Below are 21,532 nucleotides of genomic sequence, written 5' to 3'. Positions count from 1 at the left end.
TCGTACCGCCCACCTCTATCAAGGCCTCCGTGAGCTCAGATCCTTCTGTTGGCAGAGCTCGCTCTCTTGCTGCTCTCGCCGGAATCCATGGCGATCGATCGTGATCCTTTCTGTTCTCTGATGTTTCTCGCATTCTTAGCCGTATCGTTTTCGGTGGGGGAATCGGAGTACATTGCTTACAATACTACGCAGAGCATCGTCCAAGACAAGCTCAATGTCCACATCGTCGCGCACACCCACGACGACGTTGGGTGGCTCAAGACCGTCGACCAGTACTACGTCGGCTCCAACAACTCCATCCAGGTATTTTACTCCCGATTTATGGTGGATTTGAGTGGCGTTTTTGAAGTGATATCAGTGAGGAGACTTTGATGTTTGTTTGGTCGACAGGGAGCATGTGTCCAAAACGTTCTTGATTCGATCATTCCTGCACTGTTGGCGGACGAGAATCGCAGGTTCATCTATGTGGAACAAGTGGGTGGTTAATTCGTTGACTTGGGTGGGGTTTGCTTTGGGATTTTGGGGTTAAGTGGTAGACTTATATTTGTGATGGAATGCAGGCGTTCTTCCAGCGATGGTGGAGGCAGCAGAGTGATGCGATTAAGAAGACAGTGAAGGAGCTTCTCAGCTCTGGCCAATTGGAACTCATGTAAAGACTCGACTCGTTCATAATTTGATCAGTAGCAATATTATTTCATATTCGAACAAATTTGTCTGTTTCATTTCATAAGAATTAGATGAACTCGAGATATGATGCTGCAGTTAATTTACCCTGCATTCCAAACTTCTTCAGTTTTTCATATTGAGGTTCTCTTCTTTTCGTTCATTCTTTATTGGAAGAAATGGAGGCATGTGCATGCACGATGAAGCTACGGTTCACTATATTGATATGATCGATCAGACAACCCTTGGGCACCGATATATCAAGCAAGAATTTGGGATCATACCAAGGATTGGTTGGCAGATAGATCCTTTTGGACATTCGGCAGTGCAAGCTTACTTACTTTCTGCTGAGGTAACGTCTTGGATACTGTTGCTATATGACAATGAATTTTCACTGGTATAATGAGTTCCAAACTCAATCCATTTGCCAATCTCCAAATGAAGAATTTTTAAGTTTGTATTATACTCACATTCACCATATAGTATCTCTAATGGACCTATGGTCATTGATTTTATGAGAATAAAGTGATTCTTAACATTCTCTGATGTATATGGTTCCTTTTGGACTTTGCTGATGTATATAATTTTTTGTCCTTTCCAATGATTTAAATCAACGTTTTCTACTTTAATTTTCCATTTTTTGTTCATCAATAGATTGGAACTTTAAGGTGTGCTTGCATGCAAATGCACAATCTTTTTTTTCTTCATTCTTTAAGCAAAATAGTAAGTTAAATTTTCATTATGGAAAAAGATGTAACCTTTGTAATTTATAAAAGCACTCCACATTAAGAAGATTTATAAGCTTAGTTGAGATTAACTAATATTAATTTGAAGCTTCAACATTTTGGGCAATACTTAGATTTGACAACTTAGTGTATCCAAGTGGCTTTAGAGCTTCAATAGTAGTAAGCAAATTGTCTTGATGACAATCTTTATGCTATGAAATTGCATACATGTCACAGTGCATCAACTATACTATTAACCTCCCTTGGAAAATTGAAAAATTCTAAATCGAGGAACCAACATGGTTTTGTTTCAATTTCTATATAAATGTGAAGCTTTTGCCAAGTCTTTGAGGTCAAGCCTTTTATTGCATCGATGAGCGATAGCCACTGATGAATCTGGACTTAGCTGCAACTATTAATTCCCACTTTTAATCCTCTGCTTATCATCATTGGATTCTGTAAATGATGATGCTGACTTATAACACAATAATTTCTTCTGCATCCATTAAAGTACTATGTCATATACAATCTCACCTATTTTGATTAATGCATGAGGCATCTGTCTTGTGCACATTCTGTCCCATATCTTGAGGAGACACCCATCTATACCAGACAACTTTGGGTGAATAGATTTACTAACCAGCGAAAGAAATTGTGTAAATGTTGTATGATGTTTTGATCTTGCTCAAGGGATCCTAACTTTGTTTCATCATTGATGAAAATGCTACGATTAGCTAAGATACTATTGGAAATTGAGATAATCTCATTTGATCAATTTTCTTTGACCAAAGTATGCCAAAACAATTATTGCTTATTCTAAAATTATTCCAAAATTAACACTTTTGTACTGTTGGTGATCTCCTTATCTGAACACTACACAACTAAGATGCCTAATGAAAAAAGCACTACACAGAAAATTAGAACCTTTGAAGTCGAGTAAGTGGCCTCCTCTTTTATCTTTCAACATTTTACTGTGGGAGCAAAAGATCTATTGTCCACCTATATTGTTCAGTCCACTCAATGACATTGCTGTCTAAAGATATATGAGCAATCCTACAGGTTGGATTTGATGCTCTTTACTTTTTTCGGATGGACTATCAAGACAAGGAAAAGAGGAAAGAGTTAAAGAGGTTGGAGGTTGTGTGGCGGGGTTCTAAGTCGCTTGGCTCAACTACAGATGTGAGTCTGCTGTTTTTCATTTGTTTTTTAATATTTCATCGTAAGTTCACTATTCTCAGATGTTTCTTGAACCATTATCCTGTTTCCTTCATTTAGATATTTGCTGGTATATTTCCAAAGAACTATGAACCTCCCCCTGGTGGTTTTTACTTTGAAGTGAATGATGATTCTCCTGTTATTCAGGTAATTTTGTTTTTCCTTTTTTATGGTTCTTAAAGGTTCAGGATTTTTCTGAGGACCTGACTATTATATTGATATCTTATGAAGGATGATCATCTTTTGTTTGATTACAATGTTCAAGAGCGTGTAAATGATTTTGTGGCCGCAGCTATATCACAGGTAGGTTAATCAGCCTAATGGTTGCATCTTATGCTTCTTGTGTCTTTTGGTCTGCGATCCTTGGGTAACTGGACCTTTTTCTATGAACTGCATAATTACTTCTGCAAAACCAAATTTATGAACATTCAATTAGTTACTTTCCGGTTAGATTTTGATTCTATCATGTGTGTGTTGCGCAGTTTTTATTCTCTGTGACTTTGTTTTTCTTTACAGAATATGCCCGATCAGTTATGGACCAAATATTAATGTTCTGAAAACTAGACTGAAGACCAAACCAGCAAGATGGTTCAATGCTTCAATTGGTCAAAATGGTTGACACAGGCCATGGCATCATAAATATGCTATAAATTATTTAAAAAAAATAAAAGCTTATATATAATCACTAAGAATATAAATATATAAATTAGTAATAGGTTTCCTTCCTACCAGCTTGAGCTTTTGGCAGAAATGGTTAGCCGCTTAACTTTAACATGGTATCAAAGTGGTCAGAGGTTAAATCCAGTCAGAGGTCAAGTCCCACCTGTAAAAAAAAAAAATCAATTCATGTGTTTATAGGTTGGAGCTAATCAAGTCAAATATTGTATCCAGTACACACACACACAGAGAATGACTCCCACCTGTAAAAAAAAAAAAAACAATTCATGTGTTTGGAGGTTGGAGCTAACAAAGTCAAATATTGTATCCAATACACACACATGAAGAGAGAATGGCACCCACATACGGGGAGTAATGAAGGGGTCTGTTAAAAATATAAATTGGTAATTGGTCTCTTTCTTAACATCATGAGCTTTTGAAATAGGTAGTGAGCCACTCAAAGAGCAGCCCTGTGACCTCCAAGTCACACGACAACAACTTTACTGTTGTGCAAGACTCCCTTTCTAGTGAGCCACTCAACTTTAACAATAATAAAATATATCAAAATAACCTTAATTTTATTCTAAAGTATTATCAGAATCTACATATATGATAAATTAGTTGATTTTTATACTATGCATACATATAAAATGTTGATAAACTTATTAATATGGTTTGAAATATTGTCCCGTGCTGTCTGAAATAGGTAGTATTTTCCGTTCTGAAGTGGGAGCGACACTAGTACTCTACTGGCATTGCGATCGCAAGGTTGTTGCGAGGTCGCAGGGGCTGTGGCGATCCTCCACGGGGCACGACACTCGTGGCAACAACCATGATTTTTTAATTATTATTTTTTTAAAAAGAGATTTTTTATAAAAATTAAATTATTAATTATATATAATAGTTATACATATAATATATTATTAATAATAGTTATAAAATATTAAAAATTATTTTAAAATTTATAAAATAATTTAATTTTTTTAATATATATTGAAAATTGAATGTGAATTTAAAATAATCTTAAAATTTTTCAAAATATAATTTTTAAACATTTCAAATAAATTTTTTAAAAATTAAAAATTTAAAAATGCATTCAAAAAATAATTTAAGACTTTCAAATAATTTTATAATTATCTTTGAGCTTTTCAAATAAGTTTATAATTTTAAATTTAGTTTTAAAAATTACTTATTTTTAAAATATTTTTTCTAAAAATTTAATAGGCATTGTCTTATGAGAAAATATTGAAATATGAACTCAACACCTCAAAATATTATTAATAGTGAGCATATTTAATAATCAAATATTAATAAAATTAATATATACTTATATTTAAAAATTAAAAAAAATATTGAGATTGTATTGGCATGGAATGATATGGTGTCGAAATCGTATCGTTCTAGTCTAGGATTGAAACTCCGACAAGGATCGAAATTTTAAACCATACTTATTATATGATTTATATCACTAAAAAATATTAAATGAATTGGATTTTAGCATAGCATATCTTGTTTTTTTTTCTAAATAAAAAACAATGGGAAATATGGCTTGTAAACATAATGGTCTTATTGGGTCTTCAAGTCAAGACCAATAGCTTCATTGAAAGGTCTCAACCACTGCATTGATGCAGTGGATCTGCAACTCTGGTTTAAGATGCAGTTATAAAAGAACCCACCTGGTTTATATATATCAAACCAGATTGGATCATGGTCTAATTCCCTAGTTAATTGTTTGAACCAATTGTTCGTGTCCAAGTTTAAATTGGCAGCTTGGTTATCTTTCCCCCTTTGCTACCACATTTTCTGCATGCTATTCTTTGAAGATTTGAGTTTCCACCATATCTAGCATTATGAGACTACGAATCTTTGCATGAGTGATTGCTGCATGGATACTTTCAGTTTTAGCTGTACACACATATATGATATGCAACCAGATCATATCTAACGAAAGTTTGTTTTTGGTTGCTGCATCTTCAGAAATTATGCAAGATTCAACATTTTGCACAAACCTTTTATAAATAAGAACTTATGCACAAACTTATTAAGTGCTTTCTTTCGTTCAAATGCATTTCATATTTATTATTTCTTGACTCAATAACAAGGAGTACACATTTCATGCTGTGCCTTTGTTATCTAAGGGATCAGTTCCTGTGCCTTGCCATATTTCAATTTTGTGACATGTCTTTGTTATCTTCCAACTCTTACTGATGATAAATTGTTTCCCATTCTCAGGCAAATATTACCAGGACAAATCATATAATGTTTACTATGGGGACAGATTTCAAGTATCAATATGCTAATTCATGGTTCAGGCAGCTGGATAAATTCATTCATTATGTCAACAAAGTATATTCTTTCTAGTTGCCTCTGATATTACAGTGCAGAAGATTGCTTACATTGTTTTTCATTCTTCAAAACCATTCCTTTGCTAAAGTTTGGTGATGCCATGACCTAAAGTGGCTCTAATTTCTTGTTTGAAATTTTTTCCTGGACTTTATTTTCTACTATTATTTTAAGCAACCATGAACTTCAGCAATATAAAGTATATCTACACCAATTTCAACTCGCTTGAAAATCTTCAAAGGCCTCCTTTTCTTTTTTCTTTTTACTTATATAATTATATCACAAATAGTTTACGTCCAATGCAAACCTTCCATTACTTGTTTCTAAGTTTCAACTGGGTCTAGTCATGGGAACGCCTTATTCTATTCTCCCTTCATAAAATGTGAAACACTAAGTGTCGCTTTTGACTTTTTCTAGGATGGGCGGGTCAATGCCTTGTATTCTACACCTTCCATCTATACTGATGCAAAGTACGCATCTAAGGAATCCTGGCCTTTGAAGACTGATGACTTCTTTCCGTGAGTGAACTCAATATCATTTTTTGCAGATGCTGTTGTGTCTGATATGGTCTTTCATTCAAATTTGTTTCTGCATGTTAGTTATGCAGATAATCCAAATGCATACTGGACTGGTTACTTCACAAGTAGGCCAGCCTTAAAAGGTTATGTGAGACTGATGAGTGGCTATTATCTGGTAATCTTCTTCCTCCATGAAGCTAGAAAGCTTGAAATTTCTCATTGTCATTGTACATTATACCAATGGTCTCTTCTCAATTTTCTCTGTTGGTGAGGAAAAAAAATCTTAAAACTTATTGGAACACAATCAGGCTGCTAGGCAATTAGAATTTCTCAAAGGACAAAATAGTTTTCACCATACAACGGACAGTCTGGCTGATGCTTTAGCTATTGCTCAACATCATGATGCAGTCACTGGAACAGAAAAGCAACACGTAGCAAATGATTATGCCAAACGACTATCTATTGGCTATTCACAGGTTGCAAAATCAACTCATCTTAAGATGCAGTCTGTTAATATTACCATTGACAAATTGAAAGTTACTCTATATTGAATGGATCTTTCAGGCAGAGAAGCTAGTTGGAACTTCTCTTGCTTGCTTAACAGAGTTGAACTCAAGTTCAGATTGCAACAACATTACAACAAAATTTGAACAGGTGAATTCACTGCTCCTTTTAGTTTTCTGCTTTTTCATTCTGCTCTTACTATATACAAGCGTCTCATGTAGTCTTCTGGTTCCTTGTGTTGGAAATATAAACTCAAATATTTTAGTTGTTCTAGATATGCATATGAATGGGTAGAATAAATTTCATTGTATCTAGAATACATTCATTGCATCTAGGAAATTGATGTTCATTAATCTGGAGGAGTGTCCAGCTTTTCCTCTTGTATCACAATTATCGTATGTAGAGTCTAGAGGTTAATATGCATTAATATAGAGGAGTGTCTAGATTGTCCTCTTGTATCTATAAATACTCTGAGTATCCTCTTCCTCTCTCTCAATTTTATCCTCTTCCTCTCTGACATCTTGATGATTTTTAGTTTTAGATACTTGTGGATGACAAGATTCAGCACTGTTCTTATCTATTTAACAGTTGAAATGCTATCAGATGCAAGATATATGTGATCTGAAATAACTTATGGACACAGCATTACTTGAGCTGCTTGTTGATTTATCCGATAGCAGATATAATTAGATAGTAGTCCTTGCTCCTTGATAAGATAAACATACCCAACCTGATGTATTGTGAATGTTTACTGCTATGCTCTTGATACGTTCTCTAATTTATTTTACATATTCAGCTAAATTCATGCATTTATTTGGTTGATACTGAATATTTTTCCTTGATTGTTGATCCATCATGTTGGAATAGTTTGAAAATTGAAATTCACTGATTTCTTTATAAGATCTTTGAGAGCTTGTATCACCGGCCTTGTAAGAAAACACTGTTATGGAAAATCTTTTTGGATTCACAACTTAAGTACCTTGTAGAAATATAAGACAATGATGAAGTCAACGGGAAGGAGAGCATTCTCATGTTTCCTCCCATTTCTACATAGTTCATATTTGATAATTAGACAGTGTGAGTAGCATGCTCCAAGAGCTCATTTGTTATCTATTAGGAGTATATTTATGCTCGAATAGAACTGCAGTATGTATAGTATGGAGTCCCGTGGATCATTTATAACATTCTTATCAGTCATGACCTGAGTTATTCAATTATTTGTATTCATAGTTATGTTTCATTGTCACAAAGATAAAAATAATTAGTTGAGCAATGAATACAATATTCAATTTATGATCTTTATCTTTCTTAGATCTTGTTATGGCCCAAATGGGTCTCCATGGCCATTGGTAGGGAATGGAACTTACGATAGTTGCACCACAATTTTGTCAAGCTGCATTGTATAAACAAAACATAGGCTGCAAAAATACATACTAATAAGTACCATCATTAATACAAAATCATGATATAAGAAAAAAAACCATTAAACAAATCTTAACTGTAAAAGACAACTATAAAATTATTTTTACAGATTGCAAAGCACAAGAAAAACATGACAAATCCAACAAGGCAACCATAAATGAAATTCTACAATGCAAAACAAAAGAAACTATGAGAGAAATTACAAAAATGTGCGAAGTGTCCTCAAAGCATTCCTAGCTAAAATAGACTCTAACCCACCAAGGAACTAGATAGCCTTTTTTCAAAGTTATGGAGTAGCAAGACCAGAAAGTTAGCTAGCAGGGAGAACTAAGCAACTCAAGCAATATGGTGAATGACCATAAGGTAAACGACAAAATAAATATCATGCTATGAACTAAAATAAATAATTAGTAACTGCCAAAAAGACAATATACCACTAATTGCAACCCACATGCAAATTGCAAACCACCAATTGATGGGCGAGTGTGGACCCACTCAATGGGTGTGTGCCCCTGCACTCTCCCTTTCTGTGATAGATGCCCGTGTATGCTCCAACACATGACTATTGAATCTTATGAGCACACCGAATTATAAACTCTTCTTCATGCTCCATCTTCTATGATAGATGCCCATGTATGCTCCAACACAAGCATGACTATCGAATCTTATGAGCACACCGAATTATAAACTCTTCTTTATGATTCATGCTCCATCTTCTAATATGACAAAAATACTTGGTCAAAACTATCAATCAAGTGTAAGACTCAAATCAAGTTCCAACCCCAACTCTACCTATGCTCTGAGGAACTCACAAAGCCATCATAATGAAATCAGTAGAAAATTGCAAACATCCATTTAAAGCATCTTAATTATACTATAATTCCACAACAAAAAAAAAATCCAAAAATGAAAATTTGAATTCGCCATTTGAGACCCACTAGAAACAAATCAACCAATTAAAACCCAAAGAAGAGTAAAAGCTATCTTTATGAAAATGACCTGCCTTGTTACCAATTAAACTGTTACACACCTCCAAGAGGTAGAATTCAAGAAATGATGCAAGTAAATGGTTGCGAGGTAGAAGAAAGATGAATACTACTAATTAGTTTAAAGGCTTATTGCTAAATAATAAATGATTCCAAGTAGAAAAATTATTTTTAATAGTAAATCTAAAAAAAACATTTCCATAATAGTCGTTGCAGTGGCCAATGCATGCATGACCTATCTGCACAGACTGTTGTTTGCTCAGGCAATTGATGCCATTGCTTGGGTAACCTCATGAGTGGCCAATGACAGCCTATACAACAACAATACCAGCATGGGCTATCGATTGATTGACACCTCTGACATCCATATTGATTTTGTCATAATTTAAGCAATAATGCTGCTCTGGTACCCATGTTGGAACAAACAATTTGAAAAATTGAGATTCATTGATTTATTCTGCAAAGGAAGAATCTTTTGATTACTCGTATAATCAGTCTAAAAAAATATCATTAATGTGGAAAATCTTCTTGGATTTGTAACTTAAGTATTATCTCTTGTAGAGATTATAGGAAGAAGATGGAAACAATGGGGAAGAAGAGGGATGTTCTGAGCCTTGACTCCTATTTAAATATATTATCCACATGAAAATAACCGCTATCTAGCTATTATAACTATTTACTAATGGATCCAAGTCGAGTCATCATGGACACCCTTTCTATTTATTCCATCACATCATGACATCGTATAAAATAAGCTCATTTTGTCATTTTGATTATTTGCTAGATAGGGTGCTTACTTGTTCATCTATTCTTGTTTGTTTTGATGCAATAGAAACATGAATAATGAATTTCATACAGTATTTTTGGATGCTCACAGATGCCTTTTCTTTCTTAGTGTCCTCTTTTGAACATAACCTATTGCCCTCCCGCCGAAGTGGATTTGTCTCATGGAAAAACATTGGTAAGATATCATATATGTTCTATAATACATCATATGAAAATAATTCTTATATTGGTTCGCACTTATTTAATAAATCTATTATTTTGTAGATTATTCTCGCCTACAATTCTCTTGGTTGGAAGCGGGATGACATTGTCCGTATACCTGTGAGTAAGCTTTGTCCTATCCCTTTTAAATAGTTGATATTTTGTTTGCTCTTTAGGTGTCTTCAAGTTAATATAATTTGTTAAGCAGAGAAGACATAGGTTTGTTTAATTTTTATGCTGCCATGCAAATGCTATCTGGGGAGCCATTCAAGGTCATAGCAATGTCGCTATGAGGAAGACACCTAATTATGGTCACCAAAGGTGATTGTGTTATTGGGAGAGAGCAAGTGAGTTTAGCTGATGTACAGAGGCGTCATATTTCGGGGTGGTTGTTGATTTAGTGTGGGTTGAGAGGACAGTGACATGCGGAGTGAGTGATGATTAGATATTGCGGTAGCTATACTCGTGTGAGGGAGCTACAGTGCAAGGCTCGATTGGAGAAACTGTCTGAATCTAATTGGCGCAAGAGACCATTTAGGTGGAGATAGTAGGCAATGTGAGGAAGGCATTAGGTTCTCTTGTTCTCGCATAAGAGGGCGACATTGGCTGCGTCTTCTTCAACGAAGGTGGCAGATAGTGTTGTTGTAACTGGAGCTAGCAGTGTTTTTGAATAATGCAAGTAGTGTTGTCTTTAGTTAAGTTACTAGGATATAGTGAAGGGAGGCCAACCTCCTTTCCTCCAGTGAGAGTTGTTGTTTGAGTGGCGTAGGTGCATGGTGAACAAGGAGTTACTAGTGGTCGAACAATAATGATGGAAGGTGCAAATGACAGCAAATGTGTAAATAAAGTGGCAGATGAAATTGGATGACAAGGAATGGAGACGGTACAGGTTTTAGCTTCGATATCACTCGATGTAGTACATTGGACACAAGAATAGGAACCTCACCTGGAAAAACAACACTCACATAAAGAACACAAATTGAAAATTGTACTCTGCAAGTTGAAAATTATTTTAATTTAAAGACAAAAAAATACAAGACTGTGGACTTTTTTTTTTTATAAACTCGACTCAACAATAAATGTGAAAACTAATATTCTAAACAAGAAAATTTTGTGAGACTTAATTGGGATTATAATTATTCCCTCATAATTAGCAAAATAGAAAATGCCAATTGACTCCAAGTTACCAAACAAAAAAATCAAAGTTAAAATTTATTACGGAAGGACCAATATCAAATACGTTCCAATTTGTTTCCTTTTAGTGTGGATGCATCATTCTTGAATTAATCTTTAGTTTATTTTCTTCAATTATTTTCTTTTCAGCATCAATTTATTTTCTTCTTTGCATTAGATACACAATTTCTTAAAATGTATTTTATTTAATTCTTTTTATTCACAAAGGAATTGTAGTGTGAGGACTAGGGATTAAAAGGAAATTTATTTTATATGATTATGGAAGGAAGCCAAGACAAAGCATAGAAAGTAGTTGTTTTCAGCACAAACCAATTCTACACAACAATGGAAGTATAGTGTGAGGAATAGGGACTAAAAGGAAATTTTTTTGTATGACTATGGAAGGAGGCTGAGAAAAATCATAAGTTAAAAATAATTGTTTTCAGCATAAACTAGTTCTACCAGTCTAATTCATGGTTGCACTTGCTGCAGGTTATCAGTGAATCTGCTGTTTATGATTCTAAGGGAAATGAGATTGAATCACAGCTTTTGCCAATATCAGATGCTTCAGTTAACTTCAGAAATTACCATGTTAAGGCATATGCAGGCTTTTCTCCTAGTACCACACCCAAATTTTGGCTTGCCTTTCCAGTTTCTGTACAGCCTCTTGGCTTTAATACATATTTTGTAAAAAGTGCAAAGGGGAAAGGTTTACTGATCTTTTTTTGCTTTACATTTTTTGTCCTGTGGTTAACTACTTGCCACAAATGTTTGATATGCTATAATGAATAAACATTCCAGGGTCAGTTTCTGTAACATCGACCTTTTATTCATCACAACAAAGTACAAATGGAAATATTGAAGTTGGGCAAGGAAATCTAAAGCTTCTACATAATGTGGATGATGGAATTCTGACTCATATTTTGAATACACGAAATCTGGTATTTTGCTATCAGCAATTTTAGCTTTAACTTTTCTTTTTCTATGCTAATCGAAAATTTTCTTTTTATCTAAAATGTGGTACGAATGATGATCACTTTCTTGTACCTCTTCCTTTTTGAAGGTTATATCTTGTCCTGCTCTAATATGTAATCGTATATTTCCTTTGATCTGTTTTTTTTCTTCTAAAACCTTTAATATGTGTAAACTGGTGATTTATTCAAGGTAAAAACTACTATGGAACTTTCATACAGTTACTATGCTGGAGACAGTGGAAGTGGTAGCGACCCTCAGGTTCAGATCTGTTAGATGTTTGTAGAAAACTGTTAGATAATCAGTTTACTCTAATGGTAATCATTGTGGATAACTTACACCTAGAGTTTGTTTCAATTGTTAAAGGCATCTGGAGCATACATATTTCGGCCAAATGGTACATTTCCTATAGCACTGAGAGAAGAGGTACTTTTTTGTTTATCATTTGAATTATTCATTTAACAGGAATAAGGTTAAATTGTTCTAAATATTTTCAGCATTAACCCATTTTTAACTTTTTGTCAAGGCACTAGTGACAATTGTACGAGGACCCATATTAGATGAAGTACATCAGCAGATAAATCCGTGGATATATCAGGTAAACCTTCTTAGTTCCTAATAGTCAGCAAATCCCTATCCAAACATTACAAAAACCACATTAAGACTCTATACTGAGTGTATCTATAGTCTCTCTAAACTTCTGCTAGCTCTTCTGTTGTCATGTTCACATGCCTGCTACTAGTGCAAATTGCTGTAATTATTGAGGCTCATAGAAAGCCTTCTTACTTGTCAGTGTTTTTGTCTTATTTTTCTGTTTGTGAGAAATTCAATGTTGTACAATCAGTGGCTTATCAATCAATATGCTCCAGTCTATGAAGTGTGTGTGAATGTCTCACATGGTTTTTCTATTAGTTATCATGTGATGATATATATCAATTCCTTTTCTATTACTAATATGTACACTTCATCAGAAGTCTTAGTATCCTTTCTAAAGTTCTTTGAGATGCTTTTGATATCTCAAATTAGTCATACAAAGAGTAGAATATTTACGTAGAGGTCAATTTAAAAATCTCAATTTACCAAGAAACTTGTAAGATCCTGGTTTTGATATATAACTTGCCCGTGTTCCTTTTTCCTCTAACAACTAAATTGGTATCTGTTTTTTCCATTGCCTGTACTATGATCCCATGGATTCTTTTTTCTTCCTGTCAAAGAGACCAGATTCCCATGGCTGCAAATGTTACACTTAAATGTTAAACTTAGTGATTAGTTAGAATAGGGATTAATTTTAAGTATATAAACCTTAGGGGCGTAAATGTGAAATGACAATAATAATGTAGGCAAAATAGCATTTACATACTTAAGGACATACATTTCACATATTTACCCCTTCAGATTTTAATTTTGCAAGCATGCAATTATAAAATTTAAAATCTTACTAAATACCATTAAAGATTATTTCTTTCTTAAAATAGTAAGAAAACACTATTAATTTGATGATATTGCCCTTTAACTTCTGTACACATAAAGTTTTGGACTTGGATCATTTATTAATATTTTGACAACACATTTTTGTTATATTATATTTAATATTTTGAAATGACATTTATCTTAGAATAACATTTGAATGTGGAAAATAATTAAAAATAAATTAGATGTAAAATGAACAAAATAAAAATAGCTATTAAACGGTCATTTTTGCTCCTTTTTTCAATTTTTTAGTCACTCAAGTTGTTTAGTGAAATAGGTTCATTTTTGAATTAAGTTGCTTGGCGAAATAATGGAAGCTATTTTGATCTAGTTGGAAGACCTTGATTGGGCATTGCTCAATATTAGTCGTCCGAGTTGTGTAATTGTGCTAACAATGTTCCCCATTTTAATGGTTTGTAAATTAGCATAGGGAGCGAGACAACTACAGTTACTGATTTAGGATGACTTTGATGAATTGTATTAGTTCATTGATATGTTGTGGTTTCGCATACAAAGATATTTTGTTATGCTGTCTTTGCAGGAGAGAAATCAAATAAGTTTCTCTTATTCTGGTTGTAGTTTTTTTTTTTTTTAATCTTGGAGAAATTTAAATAGTTTAGTGGCATTCAACCAAGCAAAGATTCATAATCAGCTTTGAATTTTGTCTCACCTTGTGCAGATTTCCAGGGTTTACAAGGGAAAGGAGCATATAGAAGTCGAGTTTACTGTAAGAACTGTGATTAACAGATTTTTTCATAATTTGCCCTCTTTTTATGCCTCTTTTTGCAGAGAGATCTTTATACTAATATGTTTTTCTACTTAGGTTGGGCCGATACCAGTGGATGATAAAATTGGGAAGGAAATAGTGACCAAAATTACGACAGGCATGGTGACAAACAAAACTTTCTACACAGATTCTAATGGAAGAGATTTTCTGAGAAGGGTATGTTGTATATTAGTTTGTAATTGGGTATTTATCTTATAAATGAGGTTATGACAGATTTAAATTGTAATTTATTGTGGCTTGTTCAATGATATGGATCAGTTTCTTCATATTTGATTTCTAGTGGAACATCTATCTGATACTATTAGAGCAAAGGTTTGAAATCTCAAGCTGTGTTGGTGGTTTGGGAAAGAGATGAAGAAGAAAAAAAAAAGACAATTGTTTAGTTAAGTTCAATGTTTATGTTCCATTTGCTATGCTACGATTTAATATTATCTTGTATAGAGAAATTACAAAAAAAAATGTTATCTCAATTTTAACATGCCAAACTTAAAATGATACTCATCTACATGATTGACATAACGACATAGGAGACATTGTTTTGGTGCCGAATAGTATCGAATTTCCGTAATATATCGGAATGATACATTTCGACCGTTTTGCCTAGTATAGTATAGGATTTCAAACCGTGATCAGAATTTTTCTAAATATAATTTTGAGGGGAGAAATATATTCTTCCCTTAAAAGCAGATAACTCCCAGAATGTAATGTGCATTCTTGGGCTTGGACAGACAAGAAATGGAACACCATCTCTTGTATTTGGAATCAAGCCAGAATATGAATTACATGATGGCTTACTACATTTGCCTTTGCCTTTATGTGCAGTAATAGGATTTTGAATATATTTCCAGAAAACACTCCAAAGCTAAGAGGAGATTTGCTGGTGATTGTTTAGCCTTTCTTGCCTTAGTCTATTTCTTCCCAGTCATGTGACCTTTCCCTCCCCTCAGCTGTCCATCTCTTATTATTACTCTTTTGGGTTCTTTTCTGTTCTAGTAATAGAAGATAGGATATCAATTTTAAAAAATTGGAAATTAAAATCCATGTGTATAGTCTTCTAGCCTTGGGAAGAGGGTTTAGTTGTGGTGGACACTAATCCGCATACAGTTTATCTAAAGGGCTTATCTTTTTACCTTGAACTAGATGAAATCACTAATCATGTTAAAGATAAATTCCATTGGTGTATACTATGTGTAGATGATGTTGTGCTACATTGGTGAGTGTCTAAATAGATTAAATTTGCAAGATTTTAAAGATTGTTTCGGGCTGGCACAAGCATAAGTTATTGTACGCCCGCTGATTGGCATACGAAACAAGCTCGAGATGATTCAACTACAACAATGGTGACAACCATGACAGATCTTTCACTAGTCTTCAGTGAGCCACATGAGGCTTCCATGAGTAGGTCCAGATTACACAACAAGGTGGAAAGGTTTTCATCATCTTGTTTAATTTTCAAATGCCCCTTAAGCTACAGAGAAAGTTTATAGGTAAGACTATGGTGTGATCAGTTATACTAAATGGATTATATAAACAATTAATGTAGTAGAGATAATACTAAGATGAACGTGTTGAGTTACTACAAAAGAAAATATGGAAAACTACTATATTTTTGGTACAATTGGGATTAGTTCCAAGTCTATGAGATGATATTAATATATTTAAAGGTAATCAATATAATTAGATATGTTGAACTGATTAAACTTACAGATGTAAGAAATGGCAGGGATAAAAAAACTAGTTAATGCAATAAAAAGTATTGATTTTACTATTACAACTGGTATACCTTTGCATAGTATTCATTAGAGGAACAAAATCAACCAAATGATTGGGACTAACACAGTTTGATGATGATGATGATGTAAAGTGCATTTGTAGATTTAGGTGAGATGTTAGGAGAAATTTTATTTCATTACCTCTAATTTGCCATGAATAATTCATTGATTTTTCATGTTCTAGCATACTTTCCATGATGTAACAAATTAGTAAGTCATGAGGTTGAAGAGGTATATACATGACTTAGCTATTTTATCTCGTTTGAGTTGGTTCTATTTTAGGCTATTTACTAGGGTTGAAAATAATAGTACAAGAAGGGAGAAAAGTTATAAAAATATAAATGGATGATTCATGCTCCGTGTTTGATTTTGTGAATCTTTCCTTTTCTCTCTTCCTTCCACTCCTATCTTTCCATCCAAGTAAACTTAGCCTTAGTGGGCAAATTCAAGGAGTGTAAGACTAACACGCTGAAGTATTTAAAAGGTGTCTTATAGTCACTTATTATATTTGCCTATTTGCATAGGGTCCTATAACTGATACAGTTAGGTTTCCCACTTCATATGGGATAAAATAATCATCTTAATATGAATGCACATGTATTCCGACAATGTTTTGGAGATCAAGGTAGTCAAAACTATAGGTGTCAATAACTTAAGATGGTGTTTTGGGTTCTATCCTAGTTCTCCTACAGCTCCTAGATAAGGTCTTGATCCCAACATTTTTGTCAATTTAAAGGGAATATACTTACATTCACATTGTTATGGTTGCAATCACAATTAACAAAAATAGGTATCCAAAATTTTATTAATAATGAGGTTTAGACTACATTGTAGGATCATAGCTCAAATGAGAACAAGTGAAGAATGTTCTAAGATCGATGACTCTCGGTTGGCTTTGGTTCAAGTTTTAAGAGTTTAGCTTGGGCAGGAGGTGAGGCTTGTCATCAATGGGTGGTTTTAACTGGCATGAGGGTTGGCTTGAGGTAGGATGAGTCCTCGCCATTGCTTGAAGTGGCTTGGGTCTTGTTGAGATTTATTCAAAGTGAGAGATATTTGCTTTGCTCAGTTCAAAAGGTCAAGGACTTGTTGCTCCTCTTGTTCTTTCTGCAATAGGTGCATATTTAGCATGTAGCACACTTATCTTCTTCTTCTTGTTTAAGATTTATGTCTACTTATGTTAAGGGTATCTTTATTATTTTGATATTACCTGTTTAGGGATGGTATTTCTACGGCTGATGATGCATGGTTTATGCTTGTCTTTAAATAAGATGTCTTACAAGGGATTATGTAACATCAAGGGGGGCGCTTGGCCTTTCGAGCCATTTGAGGCCTAACTAGAGTCTTGCAAGATGATGAATATTATTGGGTACATGATGGATTTGGTTGTTGATGCTTGACCAAAAGATCACTTGACTTTATGGATATGGAGGATGTATCATAGTTAGGACTGTTGATGCTTAACTGGGAGATTGCATGACCTAATTATAGCTTTATGTTGGAGACATCCCTCTGGGTCGACATGGGTGTTTTACCCTTATATGATAATGATGAATTGCTTGCATTGAGCATGGAGTAATACATGATGATGTGGGTTAGATGTTGCAAAGTTATAATGATGGTTAGATTGTATATTTTGGAGCATTTATATTTACGTTTCCTATTTTGCTCTCCTCTAACCTTGACTTCTTGACTTCTATTGACATCCCTCATATATGCTTGCCTCCATAACAAACTAAGGTGGGTAGCAGGTGTGTTGAGTCAAGTTGTTAAGCTTGCCACTATAACATACTTGTGTGTGTGGGATGCTCTTATGCCCTTTGACACCTGTGTGGAGGTGCTATGAGCATTGTTTAGTGTCTTGGTGGCACAATCTGTTAACCGACACAAAGGTTGTGTTGATAGAATTGAATGTCATTGGAGTGAGTGTTCCTACCCTCAGGAAGTGGGCTCAGTTAGGGCATAATATATATTCTTTTAAATTGTAGGATATTACAGTCTTTTATTCTGAAGCATTGATTCCACTCATGTTTATTTTCTGGTTATAAGAATCAAAACTCACAATGCCAATCTCAATAATAATCTTATTACACCACCTGCAAAATAACCATATCAACGTATTAAAACCTTAAGTCACGTGCAGGTCCGAGATTACAGATCAGACTGGGACATACAAGTCAACCAACCTGTCGCTGGAAATTACTATCCTGTAAGTTTCTTCAATTACAACTTTATTTTTTCTCCTCTGAAACCTGAATGTAGAGTGTAATATATACCTAATGTAACTCTAATCTGTTTGGTAAAAGTAAACAGGAGAAATTTTGAAATAATGAGTCACATGTTGCATTCATCTATTGTTGAACGGACAGGGTTATTATTCTTATTTGTATGTAAACAGATACAGTCATTTTATTTTCGTGTGTACATAATGCAAGTTGTTATTACAGATCAATTTGGGAATTTACATTCAAGATAATAATACAGAACTTTCTGTTCTGGTAGACCGTGCTGTTGGTGGTTCTAGCATTGTGGATGGACAAATTGAGCTGATGCTTCATAGGCAAGTTCTCTCAAGTGAAATCTCAAAAGACTATAATTACATCATCCGGAAATGGAAAGTGTTATTTATGTTTCACTTAGTGCATAATAAATCACTTTTATGTTTTCCTATGCTACAGGAGGCTGCTATATGATGATGGTCGCGGTGTAGGAGAGGCGCTTGATGAAACAGTTTGTGTTGATGATGAATGTGAAGGACTAACTGTAAGTAAACATTTGCCACTTTTATGTTTAGTTTGTAAGTAAACATTTGCCACTTTTATGTTTAGTTTGTAACCAGAGTCACTTTCATCTGAGGGACTAACTGTAAGGCATGCTGACAGAATGTCACAGTCAATCATTTGAATATGACAATACTTTTCTTGGATGCAATTAGTCTGAGTTTTGTGTTAATTGATCAAATTCTGATCTGGTAGATTATTGAAAGAACTTGCTTATGTAATATAATATTCCACCTTTGCGAACAAAATCTCCGTTATTTTGGGGAGGAATGCCTGATCATACTATCTAAATAGAGATATGTCAAGTAACTGATAAAGATTCCAGAATAACTAATGGAAGCTCATTGTCAAATATTGACAGGTTCGTGGTAAATTCTACATAAGAATTGATCCTCTTGGAGAAGGATCTAAATGGCGCAGGAGCTTTGGCCAGGAGATATATTCTCCTCTCCTCCTAGCATTCTCAGAACAGGTATTATTGTGTTAGTTGCTAAAGTTTTTGAATTCATGTTTACAAATTTTCTTTTCTTCAGGATGGTGGTAACTGGACAAGCTCACATATTACAGAATTCTCAGCATTTGACCCCTCCTACAGTTTACCAGATAATGTTGCTCTCGTTACTCTCCAGGTCTGTCAACGAAGAACATCTAGTTCTGATAAAAAAAAGGGACATATTGTTGTTTTCCTGTATTCTCTCTGCACTCCTTTGTTTGCATATTAATGCATATTTCTAAGCTAATCCTGTAATTTTTAGGAGATAATTTTTGTAGAAATTTTAAATGTTTAGGAAAATCAATGGTACTAGGATCTTGTTCTCTTGCCTAAGTTTTGAGATTGATTGATGCGTGACATTTTCTAACTGATGAAGTGAAGATTGGTAATGATTGCAGAAGATAAAGAGTTATTCCGACAAATGATTAAAAAGTCAATTAAGATTTCATGTCAAATTCAACTTAATGAAACTGGATGAAAAGAGTTATAGATGTGGGCAAAATTACCAACTAATCATAGGTATTCTCAATGGGTGATACTTGTACTTTGAGATTGTAAATGGTGGGAACAGAATGGGATTAAATAGGTGTGCACTAAGCCTAACCAATGAGAGTTTGATATGTGTCTGGAATTGAGATAGCTTGAAGAGGCAAAAGCCAAATAAATACATGGCATATCTTTAGATATACCCTGGACCATCAGAATTCATCCTTCCGTTCGATGCTAAGGCAACTTTGAGTGCACCCATCTTTGGTTGCCTCACAACTTTGATTTGTATTGTAGAAACACTGAGTTTTTTTCCTGTCCAAAAGATTAGAAGCATTTGGAAACTTAAACCATATTTCAGTGCAAAGCTAATACAACTTGCTTCTGTTTATTTTTTGTTTTCCTTAGTATGCTGCTCATTCAAAGTTGTTGTAATCTTAGGCACTTGAAGATGGAAACGTTCTCCTCCGCTTGGCACACCTTTATGAGGTATCGTTTGATCATTCAATTCTTTTTTCCTTTGCCATCAATTCGATGAGTTCCGCAAACATACTTGATTGTTTTGTTATCTGATAAAACAAAAGGTCAGAGAAGACAAGGACCTCTCATCTATTGCCTATGTGAAGCTGAAGAAGATGTTCCCTGGGAAAAAGGTAGAGATAATATTGCAAAATTGGTTTCCTAACAAAGTGACGTTTACCTTTCTTGTGATTCTGCTGTTTCAGATCACCAACATAATAGAGACAAACTTGTCTGCTAATCAAGAGAGGTCCGAGATGGAGAAGAAAAGACTGAAGTGGCCAGTTGAGGGTTCTACTAGAGCTGAAACCATCGTCAGGGGAGGGCCCGTTGATCCTTCCAAACTGGTCGTGGAGCTTGCTCCTATGGAGATTCGCACTTTTTTGATAAAATTTGATTACATTACCTTTGGCAAAATAGGGGATCGCTGAAAATGTTTAACTCATACCTCGTTCCACATGTTATGTGAATGTTTCTTTCTAATAATGGTGGAAAAAAACTTCATTTCACCGCAACTCCAGTTCATCTTCTTTTTTAGTGCGATTGCTTGCATTTGACTTTTTGATTCCAGGTTAGTCAACAGTGATCGTAGCTCCTTTCTCCTTGTACTCCCTGTTGTGTTGGTTCTGGTGCGATTTTGATTTGTACATCTTTCAATTATCATGGCTTAGTTAGAGCTCAAAGTTTACCTTGAAGTTTCTATGTAAGTTTCCTCAATGATCTTACACTATATCCCAATGTTTTGATAAAATATTTTGGTGTAAAATATATTCTTACTTCTAATAATTGTTTTGTGCATGACCTTTGGAAATCACATAGCATCAGAAGTGGTTTGCATAGCTCGAATGGGTGGTGATTCTCCCATCAAGGCTCATATGGATAGAAACCTTGAGGTATGACGACACTGCTATGTTACATATGCTCTCTTCTTCCTTTAAACCTCTTCTCCCTTATGGTATAATGTCAAGTGTGTAAGAATTTAAACATTGCAAAATGGAACTCAAAGAGCGTATGAGTAGATTGTTTGATGGCTCAATCGCCTAATGGGAGGCGAGCTTGATAG

The 21,532-nt window shown here is 34.4% G+C and overlaps 1 protein-coding gene across 1 annotated transcript; it reads left to right on the top strand.

Annotated features, from left to right (window-relative positions):
• Positions 1 to 38: 38 nt before the first annotated feature.
• Positions 39 to 20,978, top strand: LOC141819658 (alpha-mannosidase At3g26720-like). The gene is made up of 29 exons (XM_074706901.1): positions 39 to 303; positions 391 to 474; positions 561 to 649; positions 841 to 1,015; positions 2,448 to 2,567; positions 2,664 to 2,750; positions 2,835 to 2,906; positions 5,493 to 5,606; positions 6,021 to 6,121; positions 6,203 to 6,296; positions 6,430 to 6,597; positions 6,686 to 6,775; positions 9,929 to 9,994; positions 10,084 to 10,140; positions 11,686 to 11,902; positions 11,995 to 12,134; positions 12,358 to 12,426; positions 12,532 to 12,591; positions 12,692 to 12,763; positions 14,315 to 14,362; positions 14,459 to 14,578; positions 18,335 to 18,400; positions 18,639 to 18,751; positions 18,870 to 18,954; positions 19,333 to 19,443; positions 19,505 to 19,600; positions 20,392 to 20,439; positions 20,535 to 20,603; positions 20,676 to 20,978. Exons 1-29 carry the CDS (start codon positions 88 to 90, stop codon positions 20,898 to 20,900), a joined length of 3,072 nt encoding a protein of 1,023 aa, XP_074563002.1. The 5' UTR covers positions 39 to 87; the 3' UTR covers positions 20,901 to 20,978.
• The last annotated feature ends 554 nt before the right edge of the window (positions 20,979 to 21,532 follow it).

Source organism: Curcuma longa, unplaced genomic scaffold, assembly GCF_044706935.1.
Source record: "Curcuma longa cultivar G26 ecotype Majalengka, Jawa Barat unplaced genomic scaffold, ITB_CL_G26_1.1 utg134316_np1212_261454_RagTag, whole genome shotgun sequence".
NCBI lineage: Eukaryota > Viridiplantae > Streptophyta > Magnoliopsida > Zingiberales > Zingiberaceae > Curcuma > Curcuma longa.
This window is presented reverse-complemented; position numbering and strand designations above follow the sequence as displayed.

Bases quoted from the DNA above. Each gene is read 5' to 3' on its own strand.
- LOC141819658 (XM_074706901.1), top strand. From the start codon at position 88: ATGGCGATCGATCGTGATCCTTTCTGTTCTCTGATGTTTCTCGCATTC. The intron at 475-560 runs GTGGGTGGTTAA...GATGGAATGCAG, and splicing joins GGTTCATCTATGTGGAACAA to GCGTTCTTCCAGCGATGGTG. The intron at 18,401-18,638 runs GTAAGTTTCTTC...TTGTTATTACAG, and splicing joins TCGCTGGAAATTACTATCCT to ATCAATTTGGGAATTTACAT.